Source organism: Convolutriloba macropyga, chromosome 14, assembly GCF_964194025.1.
Source record: "Convolutriloba macropyga chromosome 14, txConMacr16.3, whole genome shotgun sequence".
Classification (NCBI taxonomy): Eukaryota; Metazoa; Xenacoelomorpha; order Acoela; family Convolutidae; genus Convolutriloba; species Convolutriloba macropyga.
Window position 1 is genome coordinate 22,322,793 of NC_134481.1, and position 19,915 is coordinate 22,342,707.

Consider the following 19,915-nt stretch of genomic DNA (forward strand, 5'->3'; position numbering starts at 1 on the left):
TGGTGGTTTGATTCATGTGTAAATAAGTTAGACTTCTAACCAAGTCTATTTTTTGCCCTAAGCTTTGTGTCCTTAACCAGTCTTTTTGTGTGAGTTCAATTTTTCAACAAAGTTCTCCGACTCGAAGTTTTAATCAACACCTGTTGCGATAATTGCAGTTAAATAAACTGCCAATGTAATAAATTTTAATGCCCGATCGACGCTGAAAAAACACTTCAGCATTAGACTACGAGTTTATCACACTCTCATCGCCACTGTTACCAAGCAAACAGTGGCGATAAAAGAGTTGTGATAAACTTGTGGTCTAATGATGGAAACAGTTTGATAAACAGTTTTTGTGTGCGTTAGTGTGATCGTGTGTGCGTGCGTGTGTGTATGTGTGCGTGTGTGAGTGTGCATGTGCGTGCGTGTGTGTATATGTGTGTGCGTTTGTGTTTGTGAGTGCGCGCGTGTGTGTGTAAGTGTATGTGCTGTGTGTGTGTGTGTATGTGTGTGTGTGTGTGTGCGTGTGCGTGTGTGGGGGGCATGAGGACAAAATGAAGAACAGATCCGAAGATATCACTTGCCTTTGAAAATGTAAATGTCCACAAAAAGTAAAAATGAGAAACCAATAAAACTGTGTTCATTTATTAAATGATTGCAACAGGTGTTGATTAAAAAATTACCACACGGTTGTTATCGCCCTCGAATTTATCATAAAACCTCGGCTTCGCCTCGGAGTTTGATAACTTCTCGCTGGCGATAACAACCGTGTGGTAATATTCATTAGTGACCGATGAAATAGTACCCGGGGTTCTCTAACGTACTTTTGTGCCCTATTGGTATTTCATGTTGCTAGACTTACCTTGTTTAAGGTTCTTGCCTTAATTTTTTGGCCTCTTGCACTAATGGAACTTCAATTTTGACTTTTTGTACAAAACTTTGCAAAGTTGTCGTTTTTTATTCTTACATTCTCTGAATAATAAATAAATATATCGTAGTCCAGTTTTGGAATTTGTATCCAGCACCCTTTTGCCCTGTAAGTCACAATCCACCTATAACCCCACACGCTCGAACCTGCACACCTCACTGCGCTCCCCGACCCGCACTCTCATCTCAAATACTTTATGCTCCTCAATTATCTCTACTCGATTTCCCTTCTCCAATAGGCTTAAGCTAGACATCCTAAGCGGCAAATAGCTACTGACGAATCTAAGAGCCCGCCAGCCGTCTTGCCCGACGTTAGTCTGTTATGATTTATACTAAGATTTTGAGCCTCTTTTTTGGTCACTCTTGCTATAAACAGTGGGCAAAAACAATCAGAACAAACTTTTAGTTGAATCGGGAAAAACAGCAGCGTAGGTTATGCAAACTGTTCTAATCGCAACAATTGTTGATTACAGATATTAGCACACTGTTGTTTTTTGCCCTCTGACAGTTATTCAGAATCTTAAATCCACAAAAAAAAGTTCAAAACCATGTTCCAGAAATACATAACTTCCGAAATGTCCCGTGTTTCTTGTTCTCTTTTTAACTACGGAGTTAAAAACGGAGCTATTCTGTCCCTCCCCCACAGCTTAGGGGCGCAGCTTATAACTTTTACGGCCCCCAAACGTAACGTGCTATATAACAGCATGCAATGTGTAATTGGGGGCATACAAGTTTAGTGGGCTTATATTTTGTACTCCTCCCTGGCGAACGTGCTATTTTTTTTTACATAGTAGCGTGCTGTATAACAACATGTAATTTGTAAGGGGGGGGGGGGGGGGTAAAAACACTGGGGGGGGGGCGTAAAAACACTGGGGAGGGGCAAACAGAATAGATCCTCCAGAACAAACTTATCATTAATATTGAATAAATGCATTTCAAATTGGATTTTGAATTATTTAAAAATGCGTTGTATACTGAGCATTTTTGTGACCTTGTTAGCTATTGATTGCAGTAGCACTAACCGACGCACAAATTACGGCTTAGTGGACATGTATCGGGTGGCACTCAAAGGGTGTTTGCTTTTAATTGGTGGCCGCTACCCAGCTGTGAACGCTATGAGAGTTTGTGTGCCACAACAATTGTTCACCAGCGGTTCAAACGGTAAATTCTCACTTTTATTTTCAAACCTGCTCCAGAAGACTGAAAAGGAGAAGGCACAAACGGAAAAGGTCCAACTTTTTTATACATTTTAACGCGGTATTTTTTACATAGTAACGTGGTGTCTTTAAGGGTTATAAAGACACGATTTTTTTTTTTTTGGGGGGGGGGGGGGGGGGGTGGGTGGGAATAGACCCCAATTTACTTAAGGCGACGGAAACATGTTCTTTGTCAATATTTTCTCAAATGTGAAGGATCACCCAATTAACTTTTTAAATTGCTAGGGAGCTCCAAACACACCTGGTTAACGGGGCAACATATCGAATACTTTTGGAAAAAGTATCAGCCGCTTGTAAATTTAGTAGAACAAATTAAAAATTAATCTTGCTGAAGCAAAACCAAACTAATTAAGATGACAGATGGCTCATTTGGAGAACGATATGAATGATATGAATACATTTAAAATTGGAAACAAAATAAAATTTGTCACATAAGATCAATCAGAACTAAATTAGTTTTTACACAAACTAAGAGTTATAAAGAATTGTACATGAAACTGTTCCTTTTGAAAAACTACTGAGACCTTTTATCTCTAATTTTTCCCTATGAGAGCGAAACGCCGAACTCTGAGGTATTTTTACATAAATAATTTTAAAATGACACTCGCGAATTTTCTCGCAATTAATTGAATTTTGGCTGAGAGCACGTTATCATATGTTTCAAACACAGAGTAGTTGAGTAAAAGTGCTATCCAGCCACCACTGCTAACACATGGCTGAGGATCTGTTCTTTTTTCCACAAAGACTCCCCATTTACCATTCTTAAGAATAGCGATCTTAAGAATGGCGTTATGAAGATTGAACGTAGATTTCATCATAATAATATCTAAAATAAACACATGTAACACTACTCTAGCCAAAGTAACACTTTATTAACTAACTAACTATTGGTCTTCGACCATGTCTTCACGAGACCAAATCAACCATATCATTGCCATCACCATTAATACTAATTACCATTCTAGTGAATGCAATGCATGACATATGATATCAGCAACAGCATTAGACAACTTGAAGTTTAACTCTATCGTTTCTGCTCCAACCTGATCATTTTGATATCTAATCTGCTTTTGGATGATCTCTGATTTATGTGTAGTTTGATACTTGTCGGTGGTTTGTGTTGAAACTCGCCATCTCTTTATAAGCATCATTTTCATTATTTGTCTAATGGTTAAGCGTCCTTCTATCCTCGGGATAAAACTCACTTCCAATCTAACATTAACGTTCAGTCACGTCCATATCCTGAAATACACTTGCATCATAAGTAGGCTCATTAAATGTAACCTTCTCAAATGCTGTTAGAATGTACTGTGGTCATTCAACTCCACTATCCCACTTTCCTCTCCAAGATAGTTGCAATAGGTATATTTTTGTAAAATTGTTTACATTCATAATAGCTGAGGTCTATGTTATTCTTTTCATTTAATCCTCTATGTACTACTGTTTCATTATAATTACTAGGATCAAAACTATAGTAAACACCAGGATTTATCTTCTTCTATATTACGAGTGCTCTTTACTACATCACTAGCCACTTCTCCAATTCCAGCATTTGGTCTAAAAATTTTTTATCACTATACCACGTTTCAGTAATTGTTTAAACACAAGACCTTAAATAATCTTTTCGAAATCGTTAACAAACCCAAAAAGTCACCCATCTTAATCATCTTATAGAAATGACAACTTTCAGAGGCTATACGATTGCCTTTAATCGGACCATCTCGTTCACTTTGATCCCGAACAAAACATCACTCAAATCCTTTATCAGTAGTTGTAGGCAACCAACTAGTAAATTGTTAGATTTGGGTGACAATAATCAGTATACTCAATTTTTCTACTTTCATTGGTTTCAAGTTATCGAACTAAGCAGAGCAAGCCAATCGTAATTCACAGGTCTAATGTTTGCGTTCTAATTGAAAATACCTCCAACATCAACTGATAGTACAAACATAATTTCAGGATAAGTGTCATTTATACTCAAAAAGTTTTCGTCTCGATTGAGGATAATAATAATAATTTTTTTGTTGACCGTAGTCATTGTGGTTTGTTTATTCCGTTTTCTTTAAACTTTACTCTTAACTATATCGATGAAATATTGGTAAGCTTCATCCAAATTAAAGCCCCTTTTTGTCAACCAAAAAACAGGAGGTTTACTGTTATACGAACTCCAAACGACCACTTAAGAGTTAGCGAACCAAAGAAGAGCTTACACTTAACTTTATTATGATGATAACTAAAGAAACGTTTAACTTCGGTGAACTCATACTCTATACCACTATTTTAGGTTTAATTAGACTATGTTTTTAACTTTATATTTGACATAACACGAAGGAATTACAAATACACAGTGAAAAGAACATCAGATATACTATAAAACTTATGAGAACGTATTTGTGATACAACACCAGATGCCTATGGGTAACATAAAAAAATTGGAGATAATAAAAGAGCGAACACATAGTGATGTCATAATCGAAGCAAATGAGAATACAATGTGCTGTAATATGTAACTAATTCAAGATATAATTTGCTTTTATACAGCTTATTCTATTGCTCTTTTGCTATGCTTTAAGAAACAACTAAATTAATACGGTGAGTAAGCAGCTAATAGTTCAGTAGATGTAGATATTATGGGATTCTATACAGTAATCCTTCACTGTAATTTTATATCTTGCGTTAAAGACAATAGTAAGCATATTCCGTTTATATTCAATCTAATCAAACTACTAGGCTATCTAATTATTATTATCGCTTTTTAATTAGCTATATCAGAATGCAACAAGAAAAGGAATAGAATAATTTGAAGTTTGCAATAAAGATGAATATGGTAACCCTACTGACTTCAATAGTGCTATATTAGGTTTCATTTTACACATTATATATGAGTGAATTCTTAATTTCCCCTTCCTAATAGAACAAACTTATCCCATTTAACTCTAGTTTACCATAAATTGTCCCGCCTTAGTTTTATCCATCGAAATATATAAATTGTTCAAACCAAGCGTCATTGCATAATTCAGCGAAATCGTTATATTTTATTTTACAATTAATAATATCACTGTGGACAGATACTATTTAAAATCTTACCATTTTGTCCAAGAAAAAAAAAGATTACAGATCTCCTAAACACTTTGTCTATCTGTTGAATACAGATGCTGATTAAGGTAAACCATATTACACCTGTAATGTAATGCCTACCTCTACAAAAAGTATTAATTAATAACACTCTCTATTCAGCTCGTACATCATCGAGTCTCATAAGATTCGTTTTTTCTTTTTTTTTCATATTCAGGCGGTTGTATATCGCCTTTTACTTTAATTCAATTTTTTTCAGCCTTATCTTCAATACTATTGATATCATTATACTAAGAAGCAGTAAGTCCAATGATCAACAGTTTATCAAACCATTTTTTGTGACAAAAAAGATCTTTAAAAATGAGTTTACTAGCACCTGATATACATACTCTAAAGTTATCTGGTAGTGGTATATTATCTTTTTCGCTGAGACTTACTTAGACTTGCTTTGTATCTTCCCTGAATAGTTTTACCACTTGTCTGAGTAGGTTTACTACTATACATATCAGCAAAGCTGCTTAGCGGATCAAAGATATTATCTTTGAAAAATATCATGATTGGTCAATAGTACATCTACAACCTATATAATCATCCTTTTTTCGCTGGATTTTATCTAAATATACAAAAAATACGCCCAACAATAGGTTTACTTTCCAATTGTACTCCTTCAATTGATAATAAATTTACAAATTTTTGTAAAAATTTAGTTGGTGTTTCAACACTTTAGCTATCAATGTAATAACGTTTACCATAAAACTTTTCTCTACCTATAGCTAAAACGCTAAAACACAATTCGCTCCTTCATCAGGATATAGATTAAAAATTATATGATCAACCTCATTAATAGTCTCAAGTATCTGTTCTCTCATTACAGTTTCAATTGGAGTTAAAGTTATACACTCAATATTTTGCGTGTCAAAAAACACTCAAAACGTTTGTTCTTTATAATTTTATGATCAATAAAGTCTCCGAATTTGTAAAAACAATTTTGTTAGCGAACCAAAGAAGAGCTTACACTTAACTTTATTATGATGATAACTAAAGAAACGTTTAACTTCGGTGAACTCATACTCTATACCGCTATTTTATGTTTAATTAGACTATGTTTTTAACTTTATATTTGACATAACACAAAGGAATTACAAATACACAGTGAAAAGAACATCAGATATACTATAAAACTTATGAGAACGTATTTGTGATACAACACCAGATGCCTATGGGTAACATAAAAAAATTGGAGATAATAAAAGAGCGAACACATAGTGATGTCATAATCGAAGCAAATGAGAATACAATGTGCTGTAATATGAAACTAATTCAAGATATAATTTGCTTTTATACAGTTTATTCTATTGCTCTTTTGCTATGCTTTAAGAAACAACTAAATTAATACGGTGAGTAAGCAGCTAATAGTTCAGTAGATGTAGATATTATGGGATTCTATACAGTAATCCTTCACTGTAATTTTATATCTTGCGTTAAAGACAATAGTAAGCATATTCCGTTTATATTCAATCTAATAAAACTACTAGGCTATCTGATTATTATTATCGCTTTTTAATTAGCTATATCAGAATGCAACAAGAAAAGGAATAGAATAATTTGAAGTTTGCAATAAAGATGAATATGGTAACCCTACTGACTTCAATAGTGCTATATTAGGTTTCATTTTACACATTATATATGAGTGAATTCTTAATTTCCCCTTCCTAATAGAACAAACTTATCCCATTTAACTCTAGTTTACCATAAATTGTCCCGCCTTAGTTTTATCCATCGAAATATATAAATTGTTCAAACCAAGCGTCATTGCATAATTCAGCGAAATCGTTATATTTTATTTTACAATTAATAATATCACTGTGGACAGATACTATTCAAAATCTTACCATTTTGTCCAAGAAAAAAAAAGATTACAGATCTCCTAAACACTATGTCTATCTGTTGAATACAGATGCTGATTAAGGTAAACCATATTACACCTGTAATGTAATGCCTACCTCTACAAAAAGTATTAATTAATAACACTCTCTATTCAGCTCGTACATCATCGAGTCTCATAAGATTCGTTTTTTCTTTTTTTTCATATTCAGGCGGTTGTATATCGCCTTTTACTTTAATTCAATTTTTTTCAGCCTTATCTTCAATACTATTGATATCATTATACTAAGAAGCAGTAAGTCCAATGATCAACAGTTTATCAAACCATTTTTTGTGACAAAAAAGATCTTTAAAAATGAGTTTACTAGCACCTGATATACATACTCTAAAGTTATCTGGTAGTGGTATATTATCTTTTTTGCTGAGACTTACTTAGACTTGCTTTGTATCTTCCCTGAATAGTTTTACCACTTGTCTGAGTAGGTTTACTACTATACATATCAGCAAAGCTGCTTAGCGGATCAAAGATATTATCTTTGAAAAATATCATGATTGGTCAATAGTACATCTACAACCTATATAATCATCCTTTTTTCGCTGGATTTTATCTAAATATACAAAAAATACGCCCAACAATAGGTTTACTTTCCAATTGTACTCCTTCAATTGATAATAAATTTACAATTTTTTGTAAAAATTTAGTTGGTGTTTCAACACTTTAGCTATCAATGTAATAACGTTTACCATAAAACTTTTCTCTACCTATAGCTAAAACGCTAAAACACAATTCGCTCCTTCATCAGGATATAGATTAAAAATTATATGATCAACCTCATTAATAGTCTCAAGTATCTGTTCTCTCATTACAGTTTCAATTGGAGTTAAAGTTATACACTCAATATTTTGCGTGTCAAAAAACACTCAAAACGTTTTTTCTTTATAATTTTATGATCAATAAAGTCTCCGAATTTGTAAAAACAATTTTGTTAGCGAACCAAAGAAGAGCTTACACTTAACTTTATTATGATGATAACTAAAGAAACGTTTAACTTCGGTGAACTCATACTCTATACCGCTATTTTAGGTTTAATTAGACTATGTTTTTAACTTTATATTTGACATAACACAAAGGAATTACAAATACACAGTGAAAAGAACATCAGATATACTATAAAACTTATGAGAACGTATTTGTGATACAACACCAGATGCCTATGGGTAACATAAAAAAATTGGAGATAATAAAAGAGCGAACACATAGTGATGTCATAATCGAAGCAAATGAGAATACAATGTGCTGTAATATGAAACTAATTCAAGATATAATTTGCTTTTATACAGTTTATTCTATTGCTCTTTTGCTATGCTTTAAGAAACAACTAAATTAATACGGTGAGTAAGCAGCTAATAGTTCAGTAGATGTAGATATTATGGGATTCTATACAGTAATCCTTCACTGTAATTTTATATCTTGCGTTAAAGACAATAGTAAGCATATTCCGTTTATATTCAATCTAATAAAACTACTAGGCTATCTGATTATTATTATCGCTTTTTAATTAGCTATATCATAATGCAACAAGAAAAGGAATAGAATAATTTGAAGTTTGCAATAAAGATGAATATGGTAACCCTACTGACTTCAATAGTGCTATATTAGGTTTCATTTTACACATTATATATGAGTGAATTCTTAATTTCCCCTTCCTAATAGAACAAACTTATCCCATTTAACTCTAGTTTACCATAAATTGTCCCGCCTTAGTTTTATCCATCGAAATATATAAATTGTTCAAACCAAGCGTCATTGCATAATTCAGCGAAATCGTTATATTTTATTTTACAATTAATAATATCACTGTGGACAGATACTATTCAAAATCTTACCATTTTGTCCAAGAAAAAAAAAGATTACAGATCTCCTAAACACTATGTCTATATGTTGAATACAGATGCTGATTAAGGTAAACCATATTACACCTGTAATGTAACGCCTACCTCTACAAAAAGTATTAATTAATAACACTCTCTATTCAGCTCGTACATCATCGAGTCTCATAAGATTCGTTTTTTCTTTTTTTTCATATTCAGGCAGTTGTATATCGCCTTTTACTTTAATTCAATTTTTTTCAGCCTTATCTTCAATACTATTGATATCATTATACTAAGAAGCAGTAAGTCCAATGATCAACAGTTTATCAAACCATTTTTTTGTGACAAAAAAGATCTTTAAAAATGAGTTTACTAGCACCTGATATACATACTCTAAAGTTATCTGGTAGTGGTATATTATCTTTTTCGCTGAGACTTACTGAGACTTGCTTTGTATCTTCCCTGAATAGTTTTACCACTTGTCTGAGTAGGTTTACTACTATACATATCAGCAAAGCTGCTTAGCGGATCAAAGATATTATCTTTGAAAAATATCATGATTGGTCAATAGTACATCTACAACCTATATAATCATCCTTCTTTCGCTGGATTTTATCTAAATATACAAAAAATACGCCCAACAATAGGTTTACTTCCCAATTGTACTCCTTCAATTGATAATAAATTTACAAATTTTTGTAAAAATTTAGTTGGTGTTTCAACACTTTAGCTATCAATGTAATAACGTTTACCATAAAACTTTTCTCTACCTATAGCTAAAACGCTAAAACACAATTCGCTCCTTCATCAGGATATAGATTAAAAATTATATGATCAACCTCATTAATAGTCTCAAGTATCTGTTCTCTCATTACAGTTTCAATTGGAGTTAAAGTTATACACTCAATATTTTGCGTGTCAAAAAACACTCAAAACGTTTGTTCTTTATAATTTTATGATCAATAAAGTCTCCGAATTTGTAAAAACAATTTTGTTAGCGAACCAAAGAAGAGCTTACACTTAACTTTATTATGATGATAACTAAAGAAACGTTTAACTTCGGTGAACTCATACTCTATACCGCTATTTTAGGTTTAATTAGACTATGTTTTTAACTTTATATTTGACATAACACAAAGGAATTACAAATACACAGTGAAAAGAACATCAGATATACTATAAAACTTATGAGAACGTATTTGTGATACAACACCAGATGCCTATGGGTAACATAAAAAAATTGGAGATAATAAAAGAGCGAACACATAGTGATGTCATAATCGAAGCAAATGAGAATACAATGTGCTGTAATATGAAACTAATTCAAGATATAATTTGCTTTTATACAGTTTATTCTATTGCTCTTTTGCTATGCTTTAAGAAACAACTAAATTAATACGGTGAGTAAGCAGCTAATAGTTCAGTAGATGTAGATATTATGGGATTCTATACAGTAATCCTTCACTGTAATTTTATATCTTGCGTTAAAGACAATAGTAAGCATATTCCGTTTATATTCAATCTAATAAAACTACTAGGCTATCTGATTATTATTATCGCTTTTTAATTAGCTATATCAGAATGCAACAAGAAAAGGAATAGAATAATTTGAAGTTTGCAATAAAGATGAATATGGTAACCCTACTGACTTCAATAGTGCTATATTAGGTTTCATTTTACACATTATATATGAGTGAATTCTTAATTTCCCCTTCCTAATAGAACAAACTTATCCCATTTAACTCTAGTTTACCATAAATTGTCCCGCCTTAGTTTTATCCATCGAAATATATAAATTGTTCAAACCAAGCGTCATTGCATAATTCAGCGAAATCGTTATATTTTATTTTACAATTAATAATATCACTGTGGACAGATACTATTTAAAATCTTACCATTTTGTCCAAGAAAAAAAAAGATTACAGATCTCCTAAACACTATGTCTATCTGTTGAATACAGATGCTGATTAAGGTAAACCATATTACACCTGTAATGTAATGCCTACCTCTACAAAAAGTATTAATTAATAACACTCTCTATTCAGCTCGTACATCATCGAGTCTCATAAGATTCGTTTTCTCTTTTTTTTCATATTCAGGCGGTTGTATATCGCCTTTTACTTTAATTCAATTTTTTTCAGCCTTATCTTCAATACTATTGATATCATCATACTAAGAAGCAGTAAGTCCAATGATCAACAGTTTATCAAACCATTTTTTGTGACAAAAAAGATCTTTAAAAATGAGTTTACTAGCACCTGATATACATACTCTAAAGTTATCTGGTAGTGGTATATTATCTTTTTCGCTGAGACTTACTTAGACTTGCTTTGTATCTTCCCTGAATAGTTTTACCACTTGTCTGAGTAGGTTTATTACTATACATATCAGCAAAGCTGCTTAGCGGATCAAAGATATTATCTTTGAAAAATATCATGATTGGTCAATAGTACATCTACAACCTATATAATCATCCTTTGTTCGCTGGATTTTATCTAAATATACAAAAAATACGCCCAACAATAGGTTTACTTTCCAATTGTACTCCTTCAATTGATAATAAATTTACAAATTTTTGTAAAAATTTAGTTGGTGTTTCAACACTTTAGCTATCAATGTAATAACGTTTACCATAAAACTTTTCTCTACCTATAGCTAAAACGCTAAAACACAATTCGCTCCTTCATCAGGATATAGATTAAAAATTATATAATCAACCTCATTAATAGTCTCAAGTATCTGTTCTCTCATTACAGTTTCAATTGGAGTTAAAGTTATACACTCAATATTTTGCGTGTCAAAAAACACTCAAAACGTTTGTTCTTTATAATTTTATGATCAATAAAGTCTCCGAATTTGTAAAAACAATTTTGTTAGCGAATGAAAATTTGAGAAATATATGTAATTGCAGTAATACTTTCTATTATAGCTTTTTTTTATTTTCGCACGCCGGATTAAATCTCTTAACTATGGAAAAGTATCATCTGGAAAAGTCATGACTACACTTACTCATCTGTGCAGCAACAGGAAGAGGTTAAACTTGTTTTGTGAAAGAGTACTTAGAACAATTCGATAAAGTTGAGATTAGTGTAATTTGTAGAGATGTGACCGATTGGAAAGGATAAATCATAGGTAATCTTGATGATCTTTTAGAAGGACACATTAATGGATATTTACTATTACTTGATGATATGTGTAATAGGTTAATAAAACACATAAGTTAATATTTCACAACAGGTGGAAATGAATTTATACAGATGATCAGAAGGTGTCATAAACCAGCTCAGTTATTAAAAATGGCAATATCTAATGAACAATTAATTTTATTATCAAGGTACAATGATTAACCATTCTTCAACAACTTCAATATGATTTTGATTTATAATCATATTTGCCATGAGATAAGTTCTAAGTATCAAATTGGCAGATTAAAAGTTAATCCAACAACAGACCCATTTGTTTTTAGAGACAAGAATAGAAGGTTAGTTTTGAAATTATAGTTGGTATCTAAACGTAGAAGATTATAATGATGATGTCGTAAAAAACTAACTTAACTATCTGAAACTGAGAATGATAGATGATATCGATGAGGAAGTTATTGATAAGAACAATTATAAGTTCTATTTCCATAGACACTTAGATTTAAAAGAAAGTGAACTTGAATAAGATGTTTTTACTCACGAGTTACTTGATGGCAGAGTCTGCTATCTTATACATAGTGGTGCTAGTTTTGTAATTTTTTTTATATTGAATATTTAAGACACTAACAGTGGCTCAAGGTCTTTCAGGTGCTATAACATTAGCTAATTTTGCAAATATACTTGCTTTCAAGATACAAAATTGTTAATAATATCAATAAAGTTGCTAACACAGTTAAGACAGAGATTAATGATTATTGATTTTTCAAATCATTTTTTGCGACAAAAAATATCTTTAAAAATGAGTTCACTAGCACCTGGTATACTACTCTAAAGTTATCTGGTAGTGGTATATTGTTTTTTTCGCTGACACTTAGACTTGCTTTGTATCTTCCCTGAATAGTGTTACCACTAGTCTGAGTAGGTTTACTACTATACATATCAGCAAAGCTGCTTAGCGGATCAAAGATATTATCTTTGAAAAATATCATGATTGGTCAATAGTACATCTACAACCTATATAATCATCCTTTTTTCGCTGGATTTTATCTAAATATACAAAAAATATGCCCAACAATAGGGTTTAACATGCAATTGTACCCCTTCATTTGATAATAGATTTATAATTTTTTGTAAAAATTGAGTTGGTGTGTCAACACTTTAGCTATCAATATAATAACGTTTACCATAAAACTTTTCTCTACCTATATCTAAAACGCTAAAACACAATTCGCTCCTTCATCAGGATATAGATTAAAAATTATATAATCAACCTCATTAATAGTCTCAAGTATCTGTTCTCTCATTACAGTTTCAATTGGAGTTCAAGTTATACACTCAATATTTTGCGTGTCAAAAAACACTCAAAACGTTTGTTCTTGATAATTTTATGATCAATAATGTCTCCGAATTTGTAAAATCAATTTTGTTAGCGAATAAAAATTTGAGAAATATATGTAATTGCAGTAATACTTTCTATTATAGCTTTTTTTTATTGTCGCCCGCCGGATTAAATCTCTAAACTATGGAAAAGTTTCATCTGGAAAAGTCATGACTACACTTATTCATCTGTGCAGCAACAGGAAGAGGTTAAACTTGTTTTGTGAAAGAGCACTTAGAACAATTCGATAAAGGTAGGATTAGTGTAATTTGCAAAGATGTGACCGATTGGATAGGGTATATCATAGGTAATCTTGATGATCTTTTAGAAGGACATATTAATGGATATTTACTATTACTTGATGATATGTGTAATAGGTTAATAAAGCACATAAGTTAATATTTCACAACAGGTGGAAATGAATTTATACAGATGATCAGAAGGTGTCATAAACCAGCTCAGATAATAAAAATGGCAAGATTTAATGAACAATTAATTTTTATAACAAGGTACAATGATTAACCATTCTTCAACAACTTCAATATGATTTTGATTTATAATCATATTTGCCATGAGATAAGTTCTAATTATCAAATTGGCAGATTAAAAGTTAATCCAACAACAGACACATTTGTTTTTAGAGACAAGAAAAAAGGTTTGGTTTTCAAATTGTAGTTGGTATCTAATCGTAGAAGATTATAATGATGATGTCGAAAAAAACTAACTTAACTATCTGAAACTGAGAATGATAAATGATATCGATGAGGAAATTATTGATAAGAACAATTATAAGTTCTATTTCCATAGACACTTAGATTTAAAAGAAAGTGAACCTGAACATGATGTTTTTACTTACGAGTTACTTGATGGCAGAGTCTGTTATCTTATACATAGTGGTGCTAGTTTTGTAATTTTGTTTATATTGAATGTTTAAGACAGTAACAGTGGCTCAAGGTCTTTCAGGTGCTATAACATTAGCTAATTTTGCAAATATACTTGCTTTCAAGATACAAAATAGTTAATAATATCAGTAAGGTTGCTAACACAGTTAAGACAGAGATTAATGATTATTAATTTATCAAATCATTTTTTGCGACAAAAAATATCTTTAAAAATGAGTTCACTAGCACCTGGTATACTACTCTAAAGTTATCTGGTAGTGGCATATTATCTTTTTCGTTGACACTTAGACTTGCTTTGAATCTTCCCTGAATAGTGTTACCACTTGTCTGAGTAGGTTTACTACTATACATATCAGCAAAGCTGCTAAGCGGATCAAAGATATTATCTTTGAAAAATATCATGATTGGTCAATAGTACATCTACAACCTATATAATCATCCTTTTTTCGCTGGATTTTATCTAAATATACAAAAAATACGCCCAACAGTAGGGTTTACTATCCAATTGTACTCCTTCATTTGATAATAAATTTACAAATTTTTGTAAAAATATAGTTGGTGTTTCAACACATTAGCTATCAATGTAATAACGTTTACCATAAAACTTTTCTCTACCTATAGCTAAAACGCTAAAACACAATTTGCTCCTTCATCAGGATGTAGATTAAAAATTATATAATCAACCTCATTAGTAATCTCAAGTATCTGTTCTCTCATTACAGTTTCAATTGGAGTTAAAGTTATAAACTCAATATTTTGCGTATCAAAAAACACTCAAAACATTTGTTCTTTATAATTTTATGATCAATTAAGTCTCCGAATTTGTAAAAACAATTTTTTTGGCGAATAAAAATTTAAGAAATATATATGTAATTGCAGTAATACTTTCTATTATAGCTTTTCTTATTGTCGCACGCCGGATTAAATCTCTAAACTATGGAAAAGTTTCATCTGGAAAAGTCATGACTACACTTACTCATCTGTGCAGCAACAGGAAGAGGTTAAACTTGTTTTGTGAAAGAGTACTTAGAACAATTCGATAAAGTTGAGATTAGTGTAATTTGTAGAGATGTGACCGATTGGAAAGGATAAATCATAGGTAATCTTGATGATCTTTTAGAAGGACACATTAATGTATATTTACTATTACTTGATGATATGTGTAATAGGTTAATAAAACACATAAGTTTATATTTCACAACAGGTGGAAATGAATTTATACAGATGATCAGAAGGTGTCATGAACCAGCTCAGATATTAAAAATGGCAAGATCTAATGAACAATTAATTTTTACAACCAGGTACAATGATTAACCATTCTTCAACAACTTCAATATGATTTTGATTTATAATCAGATTTACCATGAGATAAGTTCTAAGTATCAAATTGGCAGATTGAAAGTTAATCCAACAACAGACACATTTGTTATTAGAGATAAGAATAGAAGGTTAGTTTTGAAATTATAGTTGGTATCTAAACGTAGAAGATTATAATGATGATGTCGAAAAAAACTAACTTAACTATCTGAAACTGAGAATGATAAATGATATCGATGAGGAAGTTATTGATAAGAACAATTATAAGTTCTAATTCCATAGACACTTAGATTTAAAAGAAAGTGAACCTGAACATGATGTTTTTACTAACGAGTTACTTGATGGCAGAGTCTGTTATCTTATACATAGTGGTGCTAGTTTTGTAATTTTGTTTATATTGAATATTTAAGACAGTACAATTGGCACAAGGTCTTTGAGATGCTGAAACATTAGCCAATATTGCAAATATACTTGCTCTCATGATACAAAATAGTTAATAATGTCAATGAAGTTGCTAACACAGTTATAACAGAGATTAATGAAATTAACCTACATAGAAACAAAAAACAAAAACCGATCTCTAATGCTTTATGAAACTAGCAATTGGCATCTATAGAGGGCACGCGGGCAGGCTGTATCCTGTTCCCTAAGTTGAAAACAAAAGAGCAAAACTTTGAAAAGTTCAACTTCAGTCCTTTTACTTGACGTGAAATCCATAAGACTTTTGACAATTTAGACAACAAAAAAGGCACCGGACCCGGTATACATCAATGGCTGGGCGTTGAAATCTGCAAATAACGCTGTTGGAGGTCATCATCGTTCTGTATTTAACGAATTTATTCAAGAGAAAGTTTTCCCTACAATTTGAAAAAAAATCGCAGACATCAGAACATTTCACAAAAAGCATCTGTTTTGTTTTTAATTTATTGACGTCCTGCTTCCTTAAAAACAACTTTTGCAAAAGTTTGAGACACACGTTACAATCAGTTTGTGGAATATCCTAAAAATTTTGGACTTTATTGAAAAAGGAATAGTAAATAGGGAAGATAAATACTATAAAGATGCCCTCTTTCTGGATTCTGCAAAAAACTTTCAAATCAGGTTCACTTGAATCTTTCTTTTCTTTCTCAAGGAGGCTGAAAGTTTCAATCGGTCAATCTCTCTCAATTGACAAGTTGTCCTCCAAAATCATTTTCCACAAATCGAATACTTTGCGTAAGATTGAATTATCAGAGAAAATAATTAACCATGGTGTTTCACAAGAAACAGTGTTAGGACTTCTTATTTTTCTGTTATATATCAACAATGTTTCTGAAAAATTGGAAGGTGAGTTTGACATTTTCCAATTTGTGGAAGATCAAATTTGAGTATAATGAAAATAATTCATTAAGAAATGAAAAATTATAAATGAAACAGACAAACATCTGGCAGATAATTAACTTACATTAAATGCCAAAAAACGCGTTATTATTCTCTACAATTGATACTAATTCAGACACAGTGTTCTTTTCTAAAGATGATGTTGTTAGACCAGCGCATGCTTTTTGTTATATAGGAGGGGTAGAAATTGATCCAAACCTATCTTTTGAAGATCATCTAAACTCTGTTTTAAGTAAAAATGCTTATTAAATTGTTTCTGTGTGTCTTGTGAGAAACAAAAATCTTTTAATTCCAAAAATTCGTGTTTTCAGGTCAGCTGTACTCTTTTATCTATCTTTCTTTCTTCCATTATTTCTCCCAGTTTTAAGAATAATGAGAATAAATTGACTACTCCACTGATCTGCTCATTAGGTATCGCATCTTGCCAAACGAATTGTTTATTTTGAAAATTGGCTCAATGAGACTTCAAAAAGGTGTAAGACACTGGGGGACATTCGAGAGTTTCGAATTGTTTAGTAGTCGCCTAAAAGCTGGACAGAACAAGAGAACAAATCAAATTATTTATGATCATAAATATGATTTTTTAAACCGTTTTTATCAATCATTTACTTTTTAAATCAAGAAATTAAAACATTGGACTTATTGAAGTTCTTTCCTTTGCTCTCCACAAAGCCTGAGTGTATACGTCTTGCGCAAAAGTGTACATTACGAAACCTGTTGGGTGTATAGTGTATTATGCTCACTAAGGAGGGAGAGAGTTGCGACTGTATCCAAAACTTGAAGCCATGGAATGATTAGGGATCCGGTTTTACAACTGAAAACAGATTTCCTTTCAAGGTCTAACAGGAAGTCAATGTCAGTGCTGGACCACGTTTACTTGAAACTCTAATATCGTTAAGTCATTTAATGGATAAGTTCCGTGGAAAAAAAAACAAAACTTTGAAAAGCATTTGTAAATCTGAGCCCCTCATAACTGTTGTTTAACTAACATATTATTTAACTAATAATGTTGCGCAAAACTAACATATTATTTAACTAATAATGTTGCGCATTCCATAATTCAATGTTACCGCAGCTCATACATTTCATAGTCCCACAACTGTACAGAATTACACAATCGAAATTACATATTGTCAGAAATTCGGGATAATGTTTACGTAAGAATAATTTTTGTCATTGGTTAAAAAACATTATTTGTCTGCTCAAACAAACAATTAATTACTAAATATATCTGAAGGCAGTCCACGTCGTTGGATTCCAGCAATTTCTTCTGGCAACGACTCTCCTCACGAAGAACTCCATCGTCATGTGTTCTGTATTGTCCCTGTCATATAAACAAAAATGCTCAAGTCAAAAATAAATTGTCGGTTAATTTAACAAATTTCTCATTGATATTTGCTTAAATATTTCCAATGTCCCAGTATTCTTCCCCATTCAGATCAGACTAAAACTGGAATGACGACTATTTTCTCTATTATCGTTTATTGCGAGTTAAGTGAGTTATGATGTTATGCCAGTTATACAATTAATTTTTATTTTGTGTCAGTATGTCTCATGCCAATTATTGTCCCTCATTCAGTTCAGCTCAAAACCGACATATCACAATTAAATGCGCAACTATCACGTTTAATTTGGATTCGATTTTTTTATGTCCCGGTTTTATTCTTCATTCAGTTCTACTCATTGACCGCTTTCGTCATAATTTTTTCCGCAGAAGACAACACGTGTCCAATGGGAATTACCTCTGGCACCATAGCCGTGCGCGGCGACATCTTGAACAAGTTGTCCAGCTTTCTCCAACAGCCGTTACTGTGAACTGAATCAGGAGATGAGGAACGCATGCGGTGCGAAAAATTTATCAAAGATAATGTCACTGGTTGTTAAATGATAGTTACCTTAAATGAATTTTGTAACGGCTGCTCTCCTATCAAAGTCAAAGAAAACTTTACACCGCCCAATTCGTTTCAGCGGTTTCAAATCTGTCCGGATATTGTGTTTTTTGCAGTTGACTTTTGTGAACTGTATTATCCGCTATACTGTAGATTACCGTTGCATTACTTGTTGCTCTATTACTTTTGATAACTAATTGCTCAGCTTTGCTGTATAAGAAATTTGTTTCTCTCAGAATAACAAAATAATTCAAATTGAAACAATTAAATTTTTGTTGAGTTTTGTTAATAACTTAATTTATAAATCGAATTTGGGAATTTAATTCCAACAAATTGTAGCCCTAAAACTTGGTTATAGTCTTGCAAAGTTTCAACTTTCTATCTCAAGGATTGCAAAAACAGTCAGAAATACTGTTTTGTAATTGAACAACAATAATAAACTTTCTAACTTTAATGTTAACAAGTCTCTCTTTTGGTTTCAATAACACCAATGTTGAACTAGAATAGGCTTCGTTAAAGCCAGTAAGAGAAACTGACTTTATGCTTTGCGCAGAGTTTCTCTTACTTACGAACTTCGTTCCTCAGGAAGAAAGTTTTGAGAATATCAAAGTTAATTCTCTTTTCACAAGTCAAAGTGAAGTTAAAACTGTACAATCACGAATATGATCTACAGAAACAATACACGATAAAAAGTAATTTACAGCTCAAGAAAGTGTGCTTCAATACGCACTGTATGTCAGTTTTATATAACCAAATTTATGAGTTTCAACTGATTTTTGCTAGTTCTTCAAGCTATTTATACTGCCGTTCAAGTGAAAATTTCATCTCTGATTGTTTGTAGATTACTATGTCGTAAGATTCTCTGAATACACTGAGTTTGGGGTTCGGGATATTGTATACGTTGCCCCACACTCTCTGAATTGGTATGAAAATTGGAAAATTCATCGAATCT

The 19,915-nt window shown here is 31.8% G+C and overlaps 1 protein-coding gene across 4 annotated transcripts in view; it reads left to right on the forward strand.

Moving 5' to 3' along the window:
* The first annotated feature begins 1,383 nt into the window (after positions 1–1,383).
* LOC142353159 (uncharacterized) overlaps positions 1,384–19,915 on the forward strand; it is a 67,123-nt gene continuing 48,591 nt past the window's right edge. The window contains exons 1-2 of one of the 4 annotated variants that reach the window (XM_075405370.1): positions 1,384–1,486; positions 1,811–2,070. In XM_075405370.1, coding sequence (XP_075261485.1) covers positions 1,458–1,486; positions 1,811–2,070 — 289 coding nt within the window. In that variant the 5' untranslated portion in view covers positions 1,384–1,457. Of the gene's footprint in view, positions 1,521–1,801; positions 2,071–19,915 lie in introns of all 4 variants that reach the window. The other 3 variants (XM_075405371.1, XM_075405369.1, XM_075405372.1) reach the window with 3 other exon arrangements.